The sequence below is a fragment of the Podarcis filfolensis genome (genome assembly GCF_964270895.1).
Source record: "Podarcis filfolensis genome assembly, chromosome: 3".
Lineage (NCBI taxonomy): Eukaryota > Metazoa > Chordata > Lepidosauria > Squamata > Lacertidae > Podarcis > Podarcis filfolensis.
The window spans coordinates 119752224-119777478 of NC_139606.1; the positions used below are offsets into that span (position 1 = coordinate 119752224).

At 47.3% G+C, this 25255-nt stretch overlaps 1 protein-coding gene across 9 annotated transcripts in view; it reads right to left on the reverse strand.

The window, feature by feature from the left end:
* The window catches only part of EFR3B (EFR3 homolog B), a 130829-nt gene that overhangs the window by 18644 nt on the left and 86930 nt on the right, over positions 1–25255 (reverse strand). For all 9 annotated transcript variants that reach the window (XM_083605078.1, XM_083605075.1, XM_083605077.1 and 6 more), the window contains 7 exons: positions 23210–23331; positions 18233–18382; positions 15842–15976; positions 12949–13027; positions 9753–9888; positions 7733–7894; positions 1592–1703 (listed from right to left, as the gene is read on the reverse strand). In XM_083605078.1, coding sequence (XP_083461204.1) covers positions 1592–1703; positions 7733–7894; positions 9753–9888; positions 12949–13027; positions 15842–15976; positions 18233–18382; positions 23210–23250 — 815 coding nt within the window. In that variant the 5' untranslated portion in view covers positions 23251–23331. The remainder of the gene's footprint in view (positions 1–1591; positions 1704–7732; positions 7895–9752; positions 9889–12948; positions 13028–15841; positions 15977–18232; positions 18383–23209; positions 23332–25255) is intronic.

Here is a 25255-nt window from a genome sequence, read left to right on the forward strand (position 1 = left end):
AAGGACAGATCCTGAAGCTGAGGCTCCAAGACTTTGGCCACCTCAGGAGAAGAGAAGACTCCCTGGAAAAGACCCTGATGTTGGGAAAGATGGAGGGCACAAGGAGAAGGGGACGACGGAGGAGGAGATAGTGGGACAGTGTTCTCGAAGCTACCAGCATGAGTTTGACCAAACTGCAGGAGGCAGTGGAAGACAGGAGGGCCTGGCGTGCTCTGGTCCAGGGGGTCACGAAGAGGCGGACACGACTAAACGACTAAACAACAACAACAACAATGAGTTGCACTGAAGAAGATTCCAGCGAAATGGTCAGATTATCCGGGATCACTGTCCTACGTTGTTATTCACTCACTACTTCAGCACCATGAACGCCTAAAAAGTTTTATTCTTATACTTTTACGGACTTTCAAAGATTGACAGACATGTGTTCATTTGATTTCAAATATATTAGAGAATTTACAAGTGTATACATTTTGTTTTTGCTGTACTAAATTATGTATATTATGCAATAAGAATTGCAGTGCTATCTAGTATACTGGTCTTTGTGTTGCTTGTTTGTTGTGTTAAGTTTGCAACACAGGGGTTTGTTGTTCTGTGTTTCTAAACAATTGGCTTGATTTTTAAATGCCGGTTATCTTTTCCAAAACAATTGCAATTAATTTGAGTCTTGAGTTGGAGGAGTGAATGGCTGGGGAGACCCCCCTCACCCTGTCAATAATTCTCTTTCTCCACCCTCCAATATGCAGAAAGTTGTTCTTTTTTCTCCTGGCTGGGTTCAGCAACCAAAGACTTGCTAAGGCTCCAGCCTTTCATAAAGAGAGGCTGCTGTGCTTTCCAGCTTTCCATCAAAATATCTATCGCCTTTAATTCTTTAATTCTCATTTTCCCAGCTCCCAGGTAGAGATCTAAATAGACGACTCCTATTAGTTCGAGGTAAGAGCTGTTTATTTTTAAACAGAAACGAGAATGGGGACCATTTTGCTAAGTGCTTCCTGGCATCAGGCAGAGCTGAGACATTTTGAGGAATGTGGCACTTAAAAGTTAGCATTTTGGTGGACAGAGCAGAGAATCTCTCCAGGTATTTGCAAACACTTAGCGAAATGGGCTTCTAAATTTGTCCCGAAGGTAGTCTTTCAGTGCCCACAAAACGGCACCCTTAAGGAGCTATGGGCCATAATGGGTTCTGCTCTGTCTCCAATGTCGGAGGCAGCAAACCCCCAAATACCAGTTGCTAGAAACGGCAGGAGTCAGAGAATTGCCAAGTTGGATAATAATAATAATAATAATAATAATAATAATAATATTATATTTTATTTATACCCCGCCCTCCCCAGCCAGAGCCAGGCTCAGGGAGGCTAACAACAGTAAAAATTACAGTAAAAACATAATGGGGGGGGGAACCCCAATTTAAAATACAGGTTTAAAATGCAGCCTCGGATGGGGCACAGCGGGGTCATCCAGCCCAACCCGCTCCAACAGAGGATTCACAGGCTGCGGGAAGAGGATTTGGGGTGGCGGGGGAGGCAAAGGAGAGAGTAAAACAGTCGGAAGGAAAAAGGGGTAAAGGGGGGAGAAGGAGAAAAAGTGTCCTCACCCAGCTTTGCCCGTGTCTAGAGGGTGATGCAGAGAAGGAAGAGGGACTTTGCTCATGATAAAAAGCATGACCTCCGACCTCTGATAGGTGGGCAGGGTGCTGGCAAACGAACCTAAAGAAAGACAGCAGGAAGAGAGCATGCAAGACGGTCCAGATTCGGGGGGGGGGGAGAGAAGACGGGGGGTGAACGGACAGGCAGGCGGGCAGAGAGGGTGCAAAGGCCCGAGGCAAGAAGAGGAGGGGGCACTCTCTTTTCAGGCCAGAAGCATTTCAACAAGATGTCGTTTTCCTGCTCTCCCACCAGCCATGGGGGGGAAAGGATCATAGAATCACAGAACTGTAGAGTTGGAAGGGCCACTCTGAAGGTCATCTAGCCCAACCCCCTGAAATGCAGGAATAGCGACGGTCCCGGTTCAAACTTGCACTGCTAACTTTGCCATGAAAAATAGCTTGCAGATGGGGCAGTTTAACCCGGAGGCAGAATAATAATAATAATAATAATAATAATAATAATAATAATAATAATAATTTATTTGTACCCCAGCTACTCTGGGTGGCTTCCCACAAAGTATTAAAATACAGTAGTCTGTTAAATCTTAAAAGCTTCCCTGAACAGGGCTGCCTTCAGATGTTTTCTAAAAGTCTGGAAGTTGTTGTTCTCTTTGACATCTGATGGGAGGGCGTTCCACAGGGCGGGTGCCACCACCGAGAAGGCCCTCTGCCTGGTTCCCTGTAACTTGGCTTCTCACAATAATAATAATAATAATAATAATAATAATAATAATAATAATAATTTATTATTTATACCCCGCCCATCTGGCTGGGCCTCCCCAGCCACTCTGGGCGGCTTCCATAAAAACCAAAAATACAATAAAATATCACACGTTAAAAACTTCCCTGAACAGGGCTGCCTTCAGATGTCTTCTGAATGTCAGGTAGTTGTTTATCGCTTTGACATCTGCTGGAAGGGCGTTCCACAGGGCGGGCGCCACCACCGAGAAGGCCCTCTGCCTGGTTCCCTGTAGCTTTGCTTCTCGCAATGAGGGAACCGCCAGAAGGCCCTCGGCGCTGGACCTCAGCGTCCGGGCAGAATGATGGGGGTGGAGACGCTCTTTCAGGTATACTGGACCGAGGCCGTTTAGGGCTTTCAAGGTCAGCACCAACACTTTGAATTGTGCTTGGTAACGTACTGGGAGCGAATGTAGGTGTCATATGGTCTCGGCAGCCGCTCCCAGACACCAGTCTAGCTGCTGCATTCTGGATTAATTGCAGTTTCTGAGTCACCTTCAAAGGTAGCCCCACGTAGAGTGCATGGCAGTAGTCCAAGCGGGAGATGCACCACTCTGGCGAGACAGTTTGCGGGGAGGGAGGGCCTCATCCTGCATACCAGATGGAGCTGATAAACAGCTGCCCTGGACACAGAGTTGACCTGCGCCTCCATGGACAGCTGTGAGTCCAAAATGACTCCCAGGCTGCGCACCTGGTCCTTCAGGGGCACAGTTACCCCATTCAGGACCAGGGAGTCATCCACACCCACCAGCCCCCTGTCCCCCCAAAACAGTACTTCTGTCTTGTCAGGATTCAACCTCAGAATGGGGATTTTTGGAGCAAAGGAAGCTGTTTGTAGGAGCACCCAAAACAAACTTCCGTATGCCGAACGGACAACAACCCTGCGTCACCCCAAGAACCAGCCCAGATTTCAACCATGTCAGAAGTAATGGGTGCTGGTCTGGAGACAAACAAAGGCATCTGCTTAGAGAGGACCCGCAGATCAGTTGCACAGGGGTAGGAGTGCGGAAAATAATGCCAATGGACTTCACATCTGGCAAACAAGGCATGTCAAAAAAGCCCCGGACACAAAGGAGGCTTAGTTTGGTCAGAATCAAGTCCACACTTCTAGGGCTAATGTGAAATACAGTCGTACTTGGGTTTTCAAACAGCTTAGTTCTCAAACGTTTTGGCTCCCGGAAGCCGCAGACCCGGAAGCGAGTGTTCCAGTTTGCGAACTATTTTAGGAAGCCGTACGTCCAACTTTCCTGCAGCTGATCAGAAGCCGTGCTTTGGTTTCTGAACATTTTGGAAGTCGAACGGACTTCCGGAACGGATTCCGTTTCACTTCCGAGACACGACTGAACATTCCCTCTATATTCCCGCTATAGCCAACAGAGGGCTTTTAAGACTCATCTACCCAGGTACTAGGGATGTGGGTGGCGCTGTGGGTTAAACCACAGAGCCTTGGACTTGCCGATCAGAAGGTCGGCGCTTCGAATCCCCGCGACGGGGTGAGCTCCCGTTGCTCGGTCCCTTCTCCTGCCAACCTAGCAGTTTGAAAGCACATGAAAGTGCAAGTAAATAAATAGGTACTGCTCCGGCGGGAAGGTAAACGGCGTTTCTGTGCGCTGCTCTGGTTCGCCAGAAGCGGCTTAGTCATGCTGGCCACATGACCCGGAAGCTGTACACGGCCTCCCTCAGCCAGTAAAGCGAGATGAGTGCCGCAACCCCAGAGTCGGCCACGACTGGACCTAATGATTAGGGGTCCCTTTACCCTTTACCTTTACCCAGGTACTATTGGAAACCCGAGGGGCACAATGGTTGCCAGATGTGACCTCCTCAACTCCCCACTACAATTTTCAGAAGGCTCCAGGTTCAACCCCCAACAGGGCAGGCATGCTGGACAAAGTCCCCCCCCCCTTTAGCATGTGCACTCAAGAATACAGTCATACCTCATGTTACGTCCGCTTCATGTTACGTTCTTTCAGGTTATGTCCCGTGGCAACCCAGAAGTACCGGAAAGGGTTACTTCCAGGTTCGCTGCTCATGCATGCACAGAAGCGCAAAATGACATCACACACATATGCAGATGCAGCGAATCACAACCTGCGCATGCACAGACGCGCCACTGCGGGTTGCGCTCTTTTCATGTTGCGGACGGGCCTCCGGAATGGATCCCGTTCGCAAAGCAGAGGTACCACTGTACTCTTCTTCCTGCAAAGCCTGTCTGCTTAAAATGCAAAAGAATCCATGAGATTCTGAATCGTGGGGTTGTGGGTTCGAGTCCTGCATGGGGCAAAAGATTCCTGCATTGCCGGGGGTTGGACTAGATGAGCCTCGCGGTCCCTTCCAGCTCTACAATTCTGTGACAAAAAACACACAAACCACCATCTCTTTCCCTTCTCTCTCTGTCTCCCATCTGCTTTGACTCTGGCAATTCCCAAACTTATCCTGACCTCTGCTGGCGGCATGAAAGCAAACTCTGAAGGAACCTCCTTTCCTTCCTTCCTATCTGCCTTCAGCGCTAGAAACTCCCGTCCCATTTGCTCCTGAGGGATTTATGGAGACAGGGAGGTGTTAAGAGCATGAGAAGAGTCTGCTGGATCAGGCCCATCTGGCCCAGCATCCTGTTCCCCCAGTGGCCAACTAGATGCCCATTATGGGAAACTCACAAGCAGGATTCGAACACAAGAGTGTTCTCCCTTCCTGGAGTTTCCGGGAAGCATTTCTGCCTCATGCTCTTTTAAAGCCATCCAGGTTGGTGGCCATCAGAACTTCCTGTGGGAAGGAGTTCCACAAGTTAACTCTGCACTGAACGTGGACCCATTAAAATCATTGCACCCCAGCTAATATTTTCGGTGGGTCTACTCGGGGTCAGCCTGAGCCTTCTCCTGGGCTGGGGTTGTTCTGTCTCCAGAAAGACAAGTGTCAAGAGTGCATGCAGGAGCCAGGCCCTGTGACCAGTAGGAGTTTGCAGGACTGGGGCCTTCCTAAGTTTGTTCTGAGGAGGCAAGGTGCAGCCTCACAGGTGAGGCGGCTTGGTAACTCACAGCACCTGGTGGCCAGAGCCAGGAAGGAATATAAGGTCAGCATTTCCCTTCGGCTCTTTGCCACAGCAACACGCTTCCTGCCTTGCTGTGTTTGGCTTCTTGACTCCTTGCTTCCTGACCCTCGGACTCCTGGCTTCTGGACTCTTGTTCCTGCTGCTACCCTGCCCTCTTGCCCCCGGTCCCGACGTCCCCAGCCGGGACTTTGACCGCCCATAAATCGGACTGCAACAACACAAAGGCGAAGCTGATTCACCCTCGTGCCTCTGGGGACAGATTCTGACCTGTCAGTTAAGGATTCGTCTCTCGATAACTCGGAGGAGCAAACTAGCTACCGTATTTTTCGCTCCATAAGACGCACCAGACCACAAGACGCACCTAGTTTTTGGAGGAGGAAAACAAGAAAAACAATATTCTGAATCTCAGAAGCCAGAACAGCAAGAGGGATCGCTGCGCAGTGAAAGCAGCAATCCCTCTTGCTGTTCTGGCTTCTGGGATAGCTGCACAGCCTGCATTCGCTCCATAAGACGTACACACATTTCCCCTTACTTTTTAAGAGGGAAAAAGTGAGTCTTATAGAGCAAAAAATACGGTAATTTTTCTGTAAGCGATTCCTAAAAGGAAACCCATCCAGATTTCCAAGCAGGCGGCTTAACAAACAGTTTAATACTGATTTTTACTTTACTGCAGAGGCAAAAGTCTCCCCTCTGATTCTTCGCCCTTTGTCCTGCTGTTCAGTTGAGTTTTACTCAAGTCCTTCATTTGCCTTCTTAGTTATTATTATTGTTATTATTATAATATTTTTAAAATATATTGCTCTTGAGTTTTTTGCTAGCCCCCTCCCTCTGCCCCCAGGTGGCTCATAAGCACAGATGGCAGAGAAATCAATAGAATAACAGTATTGTTGACTGAGAAGGGATCCCCAGTGGTCATCTAGTCCAACCCCATGCAATGAAAATGCTTAGCTAACGAATCCCTGGCTTTATATTAAGAAATTTTGTTTAGAAGAAAGTATTTATAAGAGGGATGTTATCATGGACTGAATGTCTTTAAAACTTTTTTCTATGTAACCGACAGATGGAAAACCAGAAGTCCTTGTTTTTCTTTATTTCTTCTCTTTCCATTCTCTCTTTTGTTTCTTTTCCTGTTCCTCTCTCTTTCTTACTTTGCTCTTCCTGCTTTTTTCTCTTCCTTTTCTCTTTCCCCTTTTCTCTTTTGTCGCTGTTTACGTCTCTGTTTCTTTTAAATTTATATCAAGTTTTTTACATCTTACTGTATTTGGAAAAACCTTAACAAAAAATTTAAACAAAAAGAAAGAAAGAATCCCTGACTGTTGACTCTCTGACCTCTGTTTAGAAACCTCCCATGAAAGAGTCTGTCCCGCGGTCAAACAGCTCTTGCCGTCAGAAAGTTCTTCCTAATGTTTATTCTTCCTAATCTGGTTCTCCTTGCATAGAAACACAATAGATCTACATCATGAGTAGGCAAACTAAGGCCCAGGGGCCGGATCCGGCCCAATAACCTTCTCAATCCGGCCCGCGGACGGTCCGGGAATCAGCGTGTTTTTACACGAGTAGAATGTGTCCTTTTATTTAAAACGCATCTCTGGGTTATTTGTGGGGCATAGGAATTCGTTCATTATTTTTTCCAAAATATAGTCCGGCACCCCCAATTGGTCTGAGGGACAATGGACCAGCCCCCTGCTGAAAAAGTTTGCTGACCCCTGCTTTAGGCCAGGGGTAGGCAAACTAAGGCCCGGGGGCCGGATCTGGCCCAATTGCCTTCTAAATCCGGCCTGCGGATGGTCCAGGAATCAGCGTGTTTTTACATGGGTAGAATGTGTTCTTTTATTTAAAATGCATCCCTGGGTTATTTGTGGGCCATAGGAATTCGTTCATTATTTTTTTCAAAATATAGTCCGGCCCCCGATAAGGTCTGAGGGACAATGGACTGGCCCCCTGCTGAAAAATCTTTGCTGACCCCTGATCTACCCGATTCAAACTTCCTGAAACAAGACGCAGACATGGGCCTTTCACATTGCACTTTCCTGAAAGCGCTGATGAAGTTCCCCGATCAAAAATATGCACAAAAATAGGGGGAAATGCACACACAGGAACCTGAGCCAGACCATTGGTCTGAATGGACCATTGGTCTATTCGAAGCAGTGTTGACTACACTGGCTGGCAGCCACTCCCTAGGAATTCGGGGAGAGGAATATCTGGTGATGCTATCTGGGAATTGAACCTGGAGTCTCCTGCATGCAAAGGACCCTGAGCTGTGACCTTTCTGCTCAAAGGGAGGAGGAGAAAAAGCCTTGGCCTACCTGTGGTCTTGATGACGGCCTCCTGGAACATCCTTTCTTCGTGCTCCTTGATGATCTTGGTGCCTCCGGCGATGGCGCAATCGTAGCTGCCCGTCAGGGCGTAATCGATGCTCAGGCGGAGCTGCCTCAGAAGTGTGTTGAAGACCTCCAGCACGGTTGGCCCTGGAAGAAGCACACAGAGCGTCGGAGCCTCGCCTGCGATTCCCGCAGCGCAGGGGGTCAGACTAGAGGACCTTCAGGGGTCCCTTGTAGGAGTGCAAATATCCAGAGTGTGGGGGTCAGGTGGGGTTGCTATGAGGAATTATGAAACATGAAGCAAGCCATTGTGTCAGCAATGAAAGCATGGCGTTGGCTGGGTTTAATTCATTGATGATAATTTCTGACCAAATCCCACAATCCTCTCCACCTCTGCCATTTGCTTTCTCTACACCTGACACCTGACTTGCATGCAGAATTCATCATGCGAAAGGCTGGGCTGGATGAATCCCAAGCCGGAATTAAGATTGCCGGAAGGAATATCAACAAGCTCAGATATGCAGATGACACAACCTTGATGGCAGAAAGTGAGGAGGAATTAAAGAACCATTTAATGAGGGAGAAAGAGGAGAGTGCAAAATATGGGCTGAAGCTCAACATCAAAAAAACGAAGATCGTGGCCACTGGTCCCATCACCTCCTGGCAAATAGAAGGGGAAGAAATGGAGGCAGTGAGAGATTTTACTTTCTTGGGCTCCATGATCACTGCAGATGGTGACAGCAGTCACGAAATTAAAAGACGCCTGCTTCTTCGGAGGAAAGCAATGACAAACCTAGACAGCATCTTAAAAAGCAGAGACATCACCTTGCCAACAAAGGTCCGTATAGTTAAAGCTCTGGTGTTCCCAGCAGTGATGTATCGAAGTGAGAGCTGGACCATAAAGAAGGCTGATCATCCAAGAATGGATGCTTTTGAATTCTGGTGCTGGAGGAGACTCTTGAGAGTCCCATGGACTGCAAGAAGATCAAACCTATCCATTCTGAAGGAAATCAGCCCTGAGTGCTAACTGGAAGGACAGATCCTGAAGCGTAAATCTGTTCATCACAATTACTTTTCAAATACCGTATTTTTTGCTCTATAAGACTCACTTTCCCCCCCTAAAAAGTAAGGGGAAATGTGTGCATGCGTCTTATGGAGCAAATGCAGGCTGCGCAGCTATCCCAGAAGCCAGAACAGCAAGAGGGATTGCTGCTTTCACTGCACAGCGATCCCTCTTGCTGTTCTGGCTTCTGAGATTCAGAATATTTTTTTTCTTGTTTTCCTCCTCCAAAAACTAGGTGCGTCTTGTGGTCTGGTGCGTCTTATAGAGCGAAAAATACGGTAGTTCATATATTTACTCCAGTCCTCTAAGAATCTCTGATCCCGCACGTTTCTAACCCTTCCTCTTAATTTATCTAATTCTGCATAGTCCATCAACTAAGTCCATTCTTGCACTTCCTTACTTTTAGCCCAGTTTCTGATCTTATCAGGGAGCGTGGTGTATTGGTTAGAGCGTCAGAGTTCATATGCCCCTACATACCCACGAACCTCACTGGGGGTGACCTTGAGCAAGTCACCAAGCTCTTAGGTCTAACCTACCTTGCAGGGGTATTGTGGGGGTTCAGTGAGGAGGGGTGGGGAGAACCAAACCCACCACCTTGAGATCCTTGGAAAAATAGCTGGGATGGATATGCAATAAATGAATAAAAAATAACTATAAATGCCTCTCCAGGCTAACTTCCCCACCAAAATTTCCTAGTGATTTGTCTGGGATTGATCTCTGACTTATCACTGCCTTGCCAGTGATAATATCATAAGAATAGTGGCTTTAAACTGCAGCAGTGAGTTCCACTGTTTAAACACGCAAAGAATGGCTTTCTTTGGCCTGTCCCAATTCTTCCGACACTGCTATACTTTGGAGCAGGTGGGTGGCTAGAGATTTATCTGCTGGGAGTGGGCAACACTCGGTCAGCACCGTCTTGGGGGTCGCACCCTGGCTCCTTACCGACCGATCCGGAGGCTGCGATGACGGCGGCCTCCGACAGGACCTCCACGATCCCGGCGCGAACCGTGGCTGCGCTCCTGCTATTGGCATCCAAGTGGCTTAGAAGCTGCTGGATCACAAGGTGAGAGTGTTGGGGCTGGAAGGGCAAAAGGACAGAGGCGATGAGGAGAGAAAAGAACGTAAGATCGTGACGATGTGGAAATGTTGGTGTCAGACTTCGATTTTGTCCTAATGGTTTCTTTTTTTTAAAAAAAAATGCTTTTTATTGAATTTTCTTTACCATAAACAAAACAAAATAAATACAGTAAAATTCTACCATCGTATGTCCACTTATTTTCTCGACGCTCTATCGAGCGCAGACTTCCCTCCCTCCCCTCAACAGGCTTTCATATTAATCTTTCATTTTTCGCAGATTCTTAATAACACATTATTCACATCATAGGATTTATTTTAATCCTACTACAGTTTTTAAACTTCTACAGTTGTTACTTATACAATCCACAAATTTACTCCATTCTCTTCTGAACTTGGTTTCCTCTTGGTTACAGATCCTGGGAGTCAGATTTGCTAATTCCACATATTCTACCATTTTTGTCTGTCACTCCTCTAATGTTGGCAATTCCTGAGTTTTCCATTTTTGGGCTACTAAGATTCTGGCAGCAGTCGTGACATACATGAATAATCTCTGGTCTGCATTTCTTATTTCATCTCCTATCAATCCCAGCGAAAAAGCTTCCGGATTTTTTGGGAAAGTGTATTTGAACAATTTTTTCAGTTCATTGTAGATCATATTCCATTTTTTTCCATTTTCTCACATGTCCAGCACATGTGATAAAAATCTCCATCTTTCACTTTATGTTTCCAGCATGCTTTACTGCTCATTCTATACATTTTTGCTAGTTTGACAGGTGTTAAATACCATTCTCCTAATGGTTTCAATATTAATTGCATTTGACCTTCTAGGCAGAATGTATTGATGAATGATTCCTGTATGCTTGCATTTTGTAACCCTTATGCTTCCCTTATGTGAACAAGTAATCTTATCTGGCACCAATGGCCAGCCAGGATGTTTGCCTATGTCTGTTTTGAGTTAAGGCTAGAGTTCAAATCCAGCATCTAAGATATGGGAGTAAGATATGGGAATGGAATGTCAACAGTCCCTGCGGAAGGCCTGGTTGCCGTTGTAACTGGGGTTAGAGTGCAATAGTTGAGACCAAATGGTTTGGTAAATGAGGGCAAGTTGATATTAGTGTGGCAGAGCCTAGGGCTTGCCGATCAGAAGGTCGGCGGTTTGAATCCCCGCAATGGGGTGAGCTCCCATTATTTGGTCCCAGCTTCTGCCAACCTAGCATTTCAAAAGCACGTCAAAGTGCAAGTAGATAAATAGGTACCGCTCCAGCGGGAAGGTAAATGGCGTTTCTGTGCGCTGCTCTGGTTCACCAGAAGCGGCTTAGTCATGCTGGCCACATGACCCGGAAGCTGTCTGTGGACAAACACCAGCTCCCTCGGCCAATAAAGTGAGATGAGCGCCGCAACCCCAGAGTCGGTCACGGCTGGACCTAATGGTCAGGGGTCCCTTTACCTTTACCTATGCATGTTTACAGGGGACAGGCAGGTGTGGGGGACTCCCCGGTCCTGAATGGGACAACTGCGCCCCTGAAAGCCAACAGAGCATTTCTAGCTAAAAAGCTGGTCCAATGACGGATGGAGTCAAAGAGAGTACTGCATGTCCTGTCCTTTTGTTTTACCTGGACAGGTAAGGTCACACCCACATTCAGTCAAATGCAAAGGAAGGATGTGCCCGCCAGGAGGAAACAGGAAGTTTTCAACTGGCTGGGCCAAACATTCCCCTGCATGTCCACTCTAGGAAAACAAGGAATGTTGACTGCTTCTTATGTATCACATCCCACAACTGCCTTCTGCAGTTCCACAGCTGAACCGTGCACTGAAGAAGAAGCCGTTTCTTTTGTCTGTAGCAAATCTCCGGCTGCATCGCACGCTTAGAATAGAATCATAGAGTTGGAAGAGACCACAAGGGCCATCGAGTCCAACCCCCTGCCAAGCAGGAAACACCATCAGAGCACTCCTGACATATGGTTGTCAAGCCTCTGCTTAAAGACCTCCAAAGAAGGAGACTCCACCACACTCCTTGGCAGAAAATTCCACTGTCAAACAGCTCTTACTGTCAGGAAGTTCTTCCTAATGTTTAGGTGGAATCTTCTTTCTTGTAGTTTGGATCCATTGCTCCGTGTCCGCTTCTCTGGAGCAGCAGAAAACAACCTTTCTCCCTCCTCTATGTGACATCCTTTTATATATTTGAACATGGCTATCATATCACCCCTTAACCTCCTCTTCTCCAGGCTAAACATGCCCAGCTCCCTTAGCCGTTCCTCATAAGGCATCGTTTCCAGGCCTTTGACCATTTTGGTTGCCCTCCTCTGGACACGTTCCAGTTTGTCAGTGTCCTTCTTGAACTGTGGTGCCCAGAACTGGACACAGTACTCCAGGTGAGGTCTGACCAGAGCAGAATACAGTGGCACTATTACTTCCCTTGATCTAGATGCTATACTCCTATTGATGCAGCCCAGAATTGCATTGGCTTTTTTAGCTGCCGCGTCACACTATTGGCTCATGTCAAGTTTGTGGTCAACCAAGACTCCTAGATCCTTTTCACATGTACTGCTCTCAAGCCAGGTGTCACCCATCTTGTATTTGTGCCTCTCATTTTTTTTGCCCAAGTGCAATACTTTACATTTCTCCCTGTTAAAATTCATCTTGTTTGTTTTGGCCCAGTTCTCTAATCTGTCAAGGTCGTTTTGAAGTGTGATCCTGTCCTCTGGGGTGTTAGCCACCCCTCCCAGTTTGGTGTCATCTGCAAATTTGATCAGGATGCCCTTGAGTCCATCATCCAAGTCGTTGATAAAGATGTTGAATAAGACCGGGCCCAAGACAGAACCCTGTGGCACCCCACTAGTCACTCTTCTTGTGCTTATGAGTTTTAGCGTTGCAAAAGAGGGAGGCAAATTTTCTCTACCCTCTTTTCGCATGCCAGGCATCCTTTTATAAACGTCCGCCAGGAAACAGGTGGATTCGCAGGACCGCGCAGGGTTGAAACGACGTATGCTTGTGTGGGCAGAGGAGCTCTGCCCCTCAGCAAAGCGAAACCCAAACCCACTCTCTTTTCAGCGACTCTCACCTGGATCGAGTACATGATGATCTTAAAGCAGCGGATGGCGAACGTCTTCGGCTCCCACAGCGTGTGGTTGTCCAGGTGGCTTTTGGGAAAGAAGGGAAAGGACACCGTTTAGTACAGGCAACCAACAAACATCTGGATTTCCTGCTCTCTCGCACACATGCCAGACCATCTGGAGGATAGTCCCTGGTCCCAGGCGAGAGGCCATGGCAGGTGGTTGCAGAAAGGCAGGTAATGCACACAGCCAGCTCTTGGAGCAGAAAACAAATCAGCTTCTCCCTGGGAATCTGGAAATCACCACCTGAACTAGAGAAACAAATCTATCGCTTGTTCAAAGTTCGACCAACGATTCAGTTTCTTTCTTTGAGAATTTTTTTAAAAACCTGCTAGCTCAGTTTCTCTGTATCCAAGATTAGCCTTTTCTCATGTGAAAATTGATTTAAAGATTCCAGCCAATAATAGCTGGTCGGAGGGAGAGACAAAGGACTCAGCTACATTAGTCAGAAAACAGTGTTTTGAATGTGTTACAAACATGCAACACCAGATGGCGCTAGAGAGCAAAAGAATTTTCTTTGCGGTTTTCCATAGGGTTCTTTCTCTTTTGTTATAACGATTTAATTTCTGGGTAATTTATAGCATGCTTTCCCTGTGTGCAGATCCAGTGAAAGAGAAAGGGGGGGCATGCAAATATCCAAGTGGTGACAGAGAGCATTTGCAGCCGTCCAGGTGCTATTGAGGCTCCCAGTGGTCAGGAATGAAAGGAACTGTAGTCCACCAACATTTGGGAGGCAACAGGCTCCCCCACTCCCTATAGTATAACAGTGCCAGCTCAGATCAAAGGACCACCTGGTCCTCCACATTGCTTCGCACAGTGGCTGGTCAGAGATGTCTGGGGCGTCCGTGAGCAGGACATGAAGGTTTCTGCTTTCCTTTGCTGTCTGCCTGCGGCATCCCATGTCAACTGCCTCTGCACATGGAGGCTCTATTTAGCTGTTCCTAGAAAGAACACATGGGGAGGCCTGTAGCTGGATTTGTGGGAAACCAGCAAAGCAATGACCAACCTAAAAAAATTTTTTCCCTTCCAGTAGCACCTTAAAGACCAACTAAGTTAGTTCTTGGTGTGAGCTTTCGTGTGCATGCACACTTCTTCAGATACGTGCATGCACACGAAAGCTCATACCAAGAACTAACTTAGTTGGTCTTTAAGGTGCTACTGGAAGGAAAAAAAATTTTTTTGTTTTGACTATGGCAGACCAACACGGCTACCTATCTGTAAATGACCAACCTAGACAGCATCTTAAAAAGCAGAGACATCACCTTGCCCTCAAAGGTCCGTATAATTCAAGCTACGGTTTTCTCAGTAGTCATGTATGGAAGTGAAAGCTGAACCATAAAGAAGGCTGATCGCCGAAGAATGGATGCTTTTGAATTCTGGTGCTGGAGGAGACTCTTGAGAGTCCCATGGACTGCAAGAAGATCCAACCTCTCCATTCTGAAGGACACCAGCCCTGAGTGCTCACGGGAAGGACAGATCCTGAGGCTGAGGCTCCAATCCGTTGGCCACCTCATGAGAAGAGAAGTCTCCCTGGAAAAAACCCTGATGTTGGGAAAGATGGAGGGCACAAGGAGAAGGGGACGGCAGAGGACGAGATGGTGGGACAGTGTTCTCGAAGCTACCAGCATGAGTTTGACCAAACTGGGGGAGGCAGTGGGAGACAGGAGTGCCTGGTGTGCTCTGGTCCAGGGGGTCACGAAGAGTCAGATACAACTAAACGATGAAACAACAACAAGAAAAAGCAATCGAGATCTGAGCACGACTTTCCCCTCCTGTGGCTACCAAAAAAACTGGCACTGATGCAGCTGAGAGTATTAGGTTTTTTGTACTTTATGAGCCATAAAGTGTTGAATCTGGATGGAGCCTGTGGTTTCAGCCCCTGAAGTTGCTCCTGCTTCCACCAAATGCAAAGCGTGTGGGAATGTTCAGGCAGGCAGGAGAGGATATATTGTTTATTAATATCCTTCCTAACTGGTGCTAGCAAGTTTTATAACTTAGCAGAGTTTTACATTCCCCTTTTAAACGCCCAGCAAATAACTGGTTGCAGGCTTGTTTAAGCCTCTTAATATTAGATTCCTGGTAAGTCCCCTTATATTCCTCTTAAAAGAAGAAACACATGCCGTAATCTTGTTTAAAGTACAGTGGTACCTCTGGATGCGAATGGGATCTGTTCCGGAGCCCCATTCACATCCAGAGCAGAACACAACCCACATCTGTGTGTGTGCGGGTCGTGGGTCACCACTTCTGTGCATGCACGTGACATCATTTTGAGTGTCTGCGCACGCGCGAGCGGCGAAACCCGAAAGTAACGTGTTCCGTTACTTCCAGGTCACCACGGAGCGCAACCCGAAAAAGCTCAACCCGAAGCTACCCGAGGTATGACTGTATATAAAAGAAGTTTACTCACACATTCAGTTCACAGATGGATCCCTGAAGGCAGACTTAGTTACAAAGGATATACATGTGTATCTACCCCATATGGGGGGTTAATCCCAGTGACTGCAGACTGGCAGTCACTCCAGTTCACACGGCAAAAGGAAGATGGAAAAAAGAGGGAGGAGGGCTGCGTGCCTTGTGCTTTTGTTACCTGCACAGGTAAGGTCACGCCCACCTCTAGTCACATGCTCCAGCCCAGGAGGAAACAGGAAGTTCCGACTGGCTGGGCCAAACATCCCCTGGCATGTCCACTCTAGGAAAACAAGGAATGTTGTACTTGACTGCTATCTATGTATCACATCCCTCAAACCCCCGCTCTTCTGGTTAGGCAAACCGACCCCCCACCCCGATGGGACCACTGAGGCAAGCTCAACGGGGAACGATGCAGGATTATCAGGGACTTACATGAGGACAGGTTTGATGGCGTTTTTGATGTTTCCGTAAGCCGCCCGGCCCAGCAGCTCCCTCAGGCATCTCTCGGCCAGCTCGGCCGGGTTTTCTTTCTCCTTCTCGGTTGTTTGCAAGGGAGATGGAGAACGACTAGAGGAGAAGAGAGCAAAGACAGATTCAATTCAGACCCAGGTCTGGAGATTTGCACAGTGCAGAAATGCACGGCCACAGCTCTTTCTGAGTTTTGTTTCCTCCAAATGGCTGGAGCATTTATTTCATAAAATTTATACACCCCTGTTGGGATGCTGCATCAGGCAGGCCCCCAGCTGGCTCCAGCCACCGGCCGGCAGCCGGAAGAACTCCGGTTCTGGGAACAGCATCAATCAATGACTCGAGCCTCCAATACGTTCAAGCTGAGCACGCTCTTATCAGCAGAGTGAATAAATCTTTACAACATAAGTGGCAGAGACATGCGTAAGCATTATTTACAGGCGTTTATTAGGCATAGTTCAGGAACAAAGGAAAAAACATGTCTGCGTCCCTTCGTGTCCAAGCAAACAGCAGTATAGCAAAAGCAATATATAATGGAAGTTCCCAGCAGACTGTGCTGTTGTGACACACAACAGTCATGCCTGTTCCTTTTAAGGTGGAACGGAACCATATCCTAACATCTTCCCCCTTTCCGTGTAACCTGCAGTACCTGTGATTCAACCCAATTGCAGCCCCTGTAAATAAACCTTAAGTTGTTCTCTGTTAACAACCTTAGACAACAGATCTGCAGGAATTTCATTTCCTGGCACGTAGGACACCTGAATAAGCCCCTTCTGAATACAGAAAGCCCCAAAGAGAATAAAACAATAAAATTATCAGTACAAACGCTCTATTCAACCAAACTGAAAACAAATTAAATCAGGCATCCATATTCTGCACGTCTGGGTAGACTTGCCTAAACAAAAAATGCTTTTAGCAGGCACTGAAAAGTTTACTGCGAAGGCGCCTTCCTGATAGCAAGAGGCAGGGAGTTCCAGAGGATAAATGCTGTCACAATAAAAGATTTATTTCCTACATAATGTCCATCGGTATCAGGTGGCACCTGCAGCAGTGCCAGCTCCACAGATCGAAGAAGTCAAGTGGGTGTAGTTGGCATAAGCTGATCTCGCAAGTAAACTGGCATGTTCCCACCCAGACCCTGCTGACGTAAACCTAGAGCCACGTGGCACCTAGAAGGACATATTCTTGGGAATGTGGAGCAGGAAGAAGCCACCCAGCTGCAGACATCTCGCTGCACAAGCCATATGTCGTGGTTCCTCAGAGGAAAGAGGCAGGATCAAACCCAGCATACAGAGACCCAACGGGTACCCTCCTCTGGGTCATTCTGCGACCCAGCTGCACTGGAATGAGGGGGTGAATGCAATCCCACCCCAGGCACAGATGCGGAAGGATAACTTCCCACCTTGCCCCCAGCAGAAGCTGATCGGAAAGAAGCAAGACAGAACAGTAACTCACACAGAGATGCAGAGGACCACCTCCAGGATGGATGGAAAATTTGGGGCTCACGGGGACACAGGAAGCTGCCTTGGAGATAGACAGTCCACTGGCTCACAGAGCCCACTATTTTCTACTTTGGCAGCAGCTGCCCAAGGTTTTTGGCAGCAGCCTTACCTGGGCATACCTGGTGATGCTGAGGATCATTTCTGGGGCTTTTCATGTGCAAAGCACAAGCCACGCCCCCTCTCCCATAGCTGTCAACTTACAGATTTGAAAATAAGGGACCAGCAGCCTCGAAAATAAGTGATCAGCAGCCACTATAAGGGATTTTCAGGGCACAGGTATGTTCAACTTCTGAGCCCCTCCGAGCCAAAATCAGAAAGCCCAGCCAGCAGCCAAACGAAGCCTCAAGCGGTGGTTCCCACAGCGCAGCAACCCGGCAAAGGGGATGCAGCAAGGAAAACCACCGTCACCTCTCCGCTGGGAAGCGCTGAGCAAAGGCGAGTCCCCAGGCAAAGTGGCCGATTTGATCGACACAAGGCATGCAAGCTCCACCCCCCAGTCATTCTTAGACTCCTTATTGGGTGAGCAACGCAGCCAAGCAACACACTTGGAGCCTCCCTCCTCCCTGGCCGGCAGGGAGGGAGGGAGAGGAGCTGCTTCCTTCCTTTGAAACCCAGGAAATTTAAGGGACATCATCAATAAGGGACAGCAGCGGGACACGGCGCTGGGATAAGGGAGTTTCCCACCAAATAAGGGACAGTTGACAGCTATGCCCCTCTCCTTTAATTATTTGATAGATGCCTCCGTGAAAGTGCCCATACATGCCCTTCGAGTGCCATTGGGGGCATACCTGATCTAGCTGTTCTTCTGACAGCATTCCCACTCCAGGATTCCCCTGGGCGGAAAGTTACTCACCTTTCAGTCTCCTCCGCGTGCTGAAGGTTGAAGAGCAGTGAAGGGACAATCTTATCCATGTGTTGAGGGTCCCAAATGTTGGCCTGAAGTTCGTCGTTCACCGTCTTCCGCACAACGCCTTGGAGACCTTTTATCCCAGACATCCGGATTCTGAATGAGAGAGAGAGAGACTTTTTTTTGCTGCCTACCTGCAGTTCTGGCCTCTACTCAGCCTTTCCCAAACAGGCTCCCAGTACGTTTCCGAGCCATGGAAAGTCTAAACGGCCTCAAAGGCCCAGTAGATCTGAAGGAGCGTCTCCACCCCCATCGTTCAGCCCGGACACTGAGGTCCAGCGCCAAGGGCCTTCTGGCGGTTCCCTCCCTGTGAGAAGTGAAGTTACAGGGAACCAGGCAGAGGGCCTTCTTGGTGGTGGCGCCTGCCCTGTGGAACACCCTCCCATCAGATGTCAAGGAAATAAACAACTATTTTACTTTTAAAAGACAACTGAAGGCAGTCCTGTTTAGGGAAGTTTTTAATGTCTGATGCTGTATTGTTTTTAATATTCGGTCGCTGTGATGTTCAGGATGAAGAAAGCTAATGAAGCTCCCGAACGTTTGACCAGGAGGGAGAGAACATGCCAGTCGGGCATGTGTCTCTGCCAGGGTCCTACTCGAGTGTAGGCTGAACTCCTGACAGAAGCTACCGCCAAAGAAGAAGAAGATTGGCAAAACAAACTATAGAACTATGCATGACATAGTACAAAATTTGAAACCCAAGAAAGAAAAGGACATTGTTGTTTTAAAAAGGGGAAATGTTTAAGGCATATATTGCAAGCTTTGTGTATATGTTTCTACATTAGTTGAACTTCTAAAGGTCGCTTGTAACAACATGAATAAGATGTTAAAATGGGACTGTTAAGAATGTAAGATTCTATAGATGTGAATGAATAAGTATAAAATAATGGAACCAGGAGGGGGAGGGGAGGGAAGCCAATTAAGATGTATGAATTCTGGAAACAGATTGGTATAGAAATATTGGGAATTGTGGATAGGAAGGTGGAAATATCTAAATTAATGGTTCTTATTCGCCTGAGTAGCACGGAGTTAAAACAAAAGAGGAATGTAAATGGGTTAAATTGATGGTAATTGTATCCAGACAGGTTATAGTGAGTAATTGGAAAAATGCAGAAGAGCTACGGGTGAACCAATGGAGGAAAAAATTGAAAAATATTACAATCTTAGAATATCTAACTGTGAAGATACATTAAATGAAAGGGTTTAAGGTCAGTGAGAAGGAGGAGGATTGGTTTGAGAAAACTAATTGAATTATTTGGGCAGGTTTGAACAATTTGGGGCAATTAAAATGTTAAAAGTTAAATAAACCTTGTGGAGGGAGGAGTGTTAAGGTATATAGAATTGTACATATGGTTGATTTGAATATGTTATTATTGATTATGTATACCCAATGTATCAGCTCCCTGTGGGTTTTCACTGTTTGTTTTCACTGGTTGTGTTTTGGTTGTTGGTAAAAATTAATTAATTAATTAATTAAGAAAAAATAAGATGTATGAATTAAATTTGTGATTATGAACTTTTTTTGTTTTCTTTTTCATGTTATTATAAAAGTAAGAAATTGTATTGGGTTTTTTTAAAAAAAGATAATTTGCTTAAGTCATCAGCACTTCCTTATCTCTTCCACAGCCCTGGGACAGCAAAACCAGTCTAACAGCTGCAACAGTAATATTCCTCTTGAAAATATCAGTAATATTAATATCAGTAATGTTAGAAGTGGGATAGCCATCTGTCAGGGATGCTTTAGCAGAGTTTCCTGCATTGTGGGGGGGTTGGACTAGATGACCCTTGGGTCCCTTCCAACTCTTAAGATTCTCTGGTTCTATAATAGAAATAGTCATAGTAATAGTAATTTATTATTTTTACCCCGCCCATCTGGCTGGGTTTCCCAGCCACTCTGGGCGGCTTCCAACAAAGATTAAAAATACATTAAAATGCCACACATTAAAAGCTTCCCTAAACAGGGCTGCCTTCAGATGTCTTCTAAAAGTTTGGTAGTTGTTGTTCTCTTTGACATCTGGTGGGAGGGCGTTCCACAGGGCGGGTGCCAATACCGAGAAGGCCCTCTGCCTGGTTCTCTGTAGCTTTGCTTCTCGCAATGAGGGAACCTCTAGAAGGCTCTCGGTGCTGGACCTCAGTGTCCAGGTAGAACGATGGGGATGGAGCCGCTCCTTCAGATATACTGAACTGAGGCCGTTTAGGGCTTTAAAGGTCAGCACCAACACTGTGAATTGTGCTCGGAAACGTACTGGGAGCCAATGCAGGTCTCTCAGGACCGGTGTTATGTGGTCTTGGCGGCCGCTCCCAGTCACCAGTCTAGCTGCCGCATTGTGGATTAGTTGTAGTTTCCGGGTCACCTTCAAAGGTAGCTCCACGTAGAGCGCATTGCAGTAGTCCAAGCGAGAGATAACTAGAGCATGCACCACTCTGGTGAGACAGTCCGCGGGCAGATAGGGTCTCAGCCTGCGTACCAGATGGAGCAAGGCTATTTTCTGCTGGGAGCAAGAGAGAACAAGGCTATTTTCTGCTGGCGCAGAGGGGAGGACCCAAACCAATGGATTTAAATTACGAAAATGGAAATTCTGACTCAACATCAGGAAGAACTTTCTGGTGGTAAGAGCTTTTCGACAGTGGAATGGGCTCCATCGAAAGGGGGAAAACACTTTGTCGTTGGAGGTTTTTAAGCTGAGGTTGCATGGCCATCTGCAAGGGATTCTTCAGCTGTGTTGCGAGGGAGAGGACTAGATAAGCCCTGGGTTCCCTTCCAGCGCTACAATTCTATGCAGCAAAGACCCACAGGAGGAGGCGTGGCCTCTGTCATCTTGAGGAAGCCAGTTTGAGTACTTCCTTCCCTCTGGTTCTATTTTTTGCTGGAAGATCTGTGCCAAACCAGTTTTGGGTGCGAGTGTCCCTTTTGGACTCCTTGAAGGTGAACCAACCCCTGGCAGGAGATTGCAGCCTCGTTTGGCATGTGCATTTAAAGAGCACCTTCCTTTCCCTTTCGACGGGGGCGACTCCTTCCTCCCCGAAGGATTAGTTACGAGGAGCAGAGCCAGATGAACGTTGCTTCCCACGAACCGAGCTTCTCTCCGCTCCTGGCGCTTTCGGAAAAAACCCAGCAGGGGGTTCCTTTCCCCACCCACCCCTTTATTTCGCCACCCAAGGAGCGCTTCTGTCAGGCAGTGCTCCCCGCAACTCTGCACACAATCTCCGCCTGCAATTAGCCTGCCAAAGATGCCTTTTCAATGCCTTGTCCCTCCTCGACAAAAGCTGGGTGCCGCTTTTCAGAGGGATAATGAATAGCCGAGGTCGGGGCGCGGGAGTCGGATCAGAACAAGGTGCCTCCAGGGAGGCCTCTAAGAACAATTGGTGACTAACAGCCTCAAAACTAGCATGTCTTTTGTTTCCTGCTATGGTTCCTCTTGGATTTGTGGGTCTGCACAGCGCCATGGCCTGTTTGTGCCCAATTAAATCCCCTTGGCAGTAGGTGTTGGTTCAGCTTAATGCAGCGGCGGTAGAGACCCCTGGGGGCAGGGGGATTTCCAGGGGGTGCTAAGAGGTAAGGTTGCCTGTGTATATTACGCGCTTTACATGGGGCTACCTTTGAAGGTGACCCGGAAACTGCAATTAATGCAGAATGCGGCAGCTAGACTGGTGACTGGGGGTGGCCACCGGGACCACGTAACACCGGACTTGAAAGACCTACATTGGCTCCCAGTAGGTTTCCGAGCACAATTCAAAGTGTTGGTGCTGACCTTTAAAGCCCTAAACGGCCTCGGTCCTGTATACCTGAAGGAGCGTCTTCACCCCCATCGTTTTGCCTGGACACTGAGGTCCATCACAGAGGGCCTTCTGGTGGTTCTCTCCCTGCGAGAAGCCAAGTAACAGGGAACCAGGCAGAGGGCCTTCTCGGTGGTGGCGCCTGCCCTGTGGAATGCCCTCCCATCAGATGTCAAAGAGAACAACAACTACCTGACTTTTAAAAGACATCTGAAGGCAGCCCTGTTCAGGGAAGTTTTTAATGTGTGACATTCTAATGTATTTTTAATCTTTGTTGGAAGCCGCCCAGAGTGGCTGGGGAAACCCAGCCAGATGGGTGGGGTACAAATAAATTATTATTATCTATTGCTTGAAGATGGCTCTCCTATCTCCTCTCAGTCTCCTCTTTTCCAGGCTAAACACACCCAAATCTCTCAACCGTTCCTCCTATGGCTTGGCTTCCAGACCTTTGATCATCTTGGTTGCCCTCCTCTGCCTATATTTCAGCTTGTCAAAGTCCTTCTTAAATTGTGGCACCCAGAACTGGACGCAGTATTCCAAGTGCGGTCTGACCAAGGCAGAATAGAATGGCAAACCAAGCCTTATGAGGAACGGTTGACGGAACTGTGTGAGTTTAACCTGGAAAAAAGGAGCCTGAGAAGAGATAGGATGGCCACCTTCAAGCATCTCAAGGGCTGTCACATGGAAGAGGGAACAAGCTTGTTTTCTCCTGATCTGGAGAGGAGAACTCAAACCAATGGCTTCAAGTTACAAGGAAGGAGATTCCAGTTAAACATCAGAAAGAACTTTCTGACAGTGAGAGCTGTTTGACAGTGGATCAGTCTCCCTTGGGAGGTAGTGGACACTCCTTCCTTGGTGGTTTTCAAGCAGAGGTTGACTGGCCATCTGTCATGGATGCTTTAGTTAAGATTCCTGCATTGCACGGAGTTGAACTAGATGACTCTAGCTCAACAAATTTATGACCTTGGAGACCAGGGTTCAGATCCAGACTAGACCATTGAGGCTCACTAGGTAAGACCCTGACAGCCAGTTGTAGGGATAAAATGGGGAGTTGGTGAATCATGTGACCACCTTGAGCTCCTTGGAGGAAAAGGTGAGATAAAAATGGAGTGGATGGATGGATAGATGAATCCAGCTGGTACTCACTTTGTCCGGGTGTCCATGTCATCGTGGCTGGAATGACACATTTCGCTGAAGCGAGAGACGAAGAAGTCGTAGCTCCTGTGATACGACGGGGTGTCCTCCTCAATGTTTGCAAATTTCACAAACTGCAGGCGGGGAAACAGGGAGCAGGGTGGCAGAGAAAGAGGTGGGAGACATGAATTTTAAAAATGCAACCCTCTTGCCCAATTCTCACTCTGTAGGGAAATACGGAAGATCTTCCTTTCCACACGGAGTGATGTTGTCTGTGTGAGTTGGATTCTCAAGGCTTTGTAGAGAGCTGGAAAAATTCAAGATTATGTGGCAGCTCTGAAGAACGAGGAAAATTCAGGGGAGCCTTCCATAGAATCACAGCGTTGTAGAGTTTGGAGGGAACCCAAAGGCCATCTAGTCCAATTCCCTGTGATGCACCCCTCTCCCTTGCCCAACTGCTGCTGGTTGAGCCTTACTCGGTTCTGTGTGGCAGCATGACTTCCAGAACATGATAGCGGTGCACAAAACTGTGGGATGTAACATAACTGTAGCAGTCAAATTCAACATTTCCTGTTTGTCCAGAGTGGACACACAGGGGGATGTTGCTCCAGCCAGGAGGACTTCCTGTCACACCTGGTCTGGAGCATCCTCCCTCTGTGTGTGAACAGGTAGATAATAATAATATTTTTTTATTTATGCCCCACCCTTCCTGGTTCAGAAAACCGGGCTTAGGGCGGCTAACAACAAATTTAAAACACTTAATTGATGCAACAAAAAACAGCATAAAATACAGTATAAAACGTGAATAAGAATAAATTCAGAAAACAGTTTAGGGTGGAAATCCATCCAATAAACATTAGATGATCACCAGGGCTAGCTGGCTAAGTTAGTCCTACTTGGGCCAGCGAGGAGACCAGGGGAGAATTAGCTGTGGGATCCCAGAGCAGGTGATCTTCATAAAAAGGGGAGTGGGATGGAAGGAAGGGGAATAAAAGTTCAGGCTAAGTTCAAGTTGAAAGCCAGTCGGAATAGCTCTGTCTTACAGGCCCTGAGGAAGGAAGGTAAATCCTGCAGGGCCCTGGTCTCATGGGATAGAGCATTCCACCAGGTCGGAGCCATCACTGAGAAGGCCCTGGCCCTGGTGGAGGATAGTCTGACTTCCTTAGGGCCCGGGACCTCTAAACTATGATTATTCATGGACCTTAAGGTCCTCTGCGGGGCATACCAGGAGAGGCAGTCCTGTAAATACGAGATGAGTGTGACCCTGGGAGACCCTATAAAAAGGCCAGTCATGCAGCCATCTCTCTCTTGCCTCTCCATCTTCCTGATGTCCTTTTGCTGTCTGCTGGCCCTCAGCCATGAATCCCCATATGGGATGAACCCACACTCTCTTCTGTAACTACAAGCTAAAGCCTGCCTTCAGGATCATACTGTGAACTGAATGTAAGTAATCTTATTACTTTTAAAAGAAGACTCTTGTGTCGTTACTGTTTTAAAGAGGGAATTAAAGGGGAATTTAGCTTTGGTATTTTAAATTTTGTATGTTTTAAAGTTTAGTTGTGAAATTCATATCATTCATGTATTCATGTATTGTTTTTAACACTCAATTGGGAGCCGCCCAGAGTGGCTGGGGAAACTCAGCCAGATGGGCGGGGTATAAATAAATTATTATTATTGTTATTGTCATATCAACTTTCTCAGCCTCTGGACAGGCTCATCTAAGCAAGAATGCTTTTAGCAGGTGGCTTTTAGCAGTACATTGAAGGCACCTGCTTGAGATCAATAAGCTTGAGTCTTATTCTCCAGGGGAGGAGAAAACAAGCTTGTTCCATCTTCCATGAGACAGCCCTTGAGATATTTGAAGATGACTCTCATATCTCCTCTCTGTCTCCACTTTTTCAGGCTAAACATTCCCAACTCCTTCAACCGTTCCTCATCAGGCTTGGTTTCCAGACCCTTGGTGATTCTGGTTGTTCTCCTCTGCCCATGTCCCAGCTTGTCGACATCCTCCTTAAATTGTGGCGCCCAGAACTGGACGCAGCATTCCACCTTCCATGT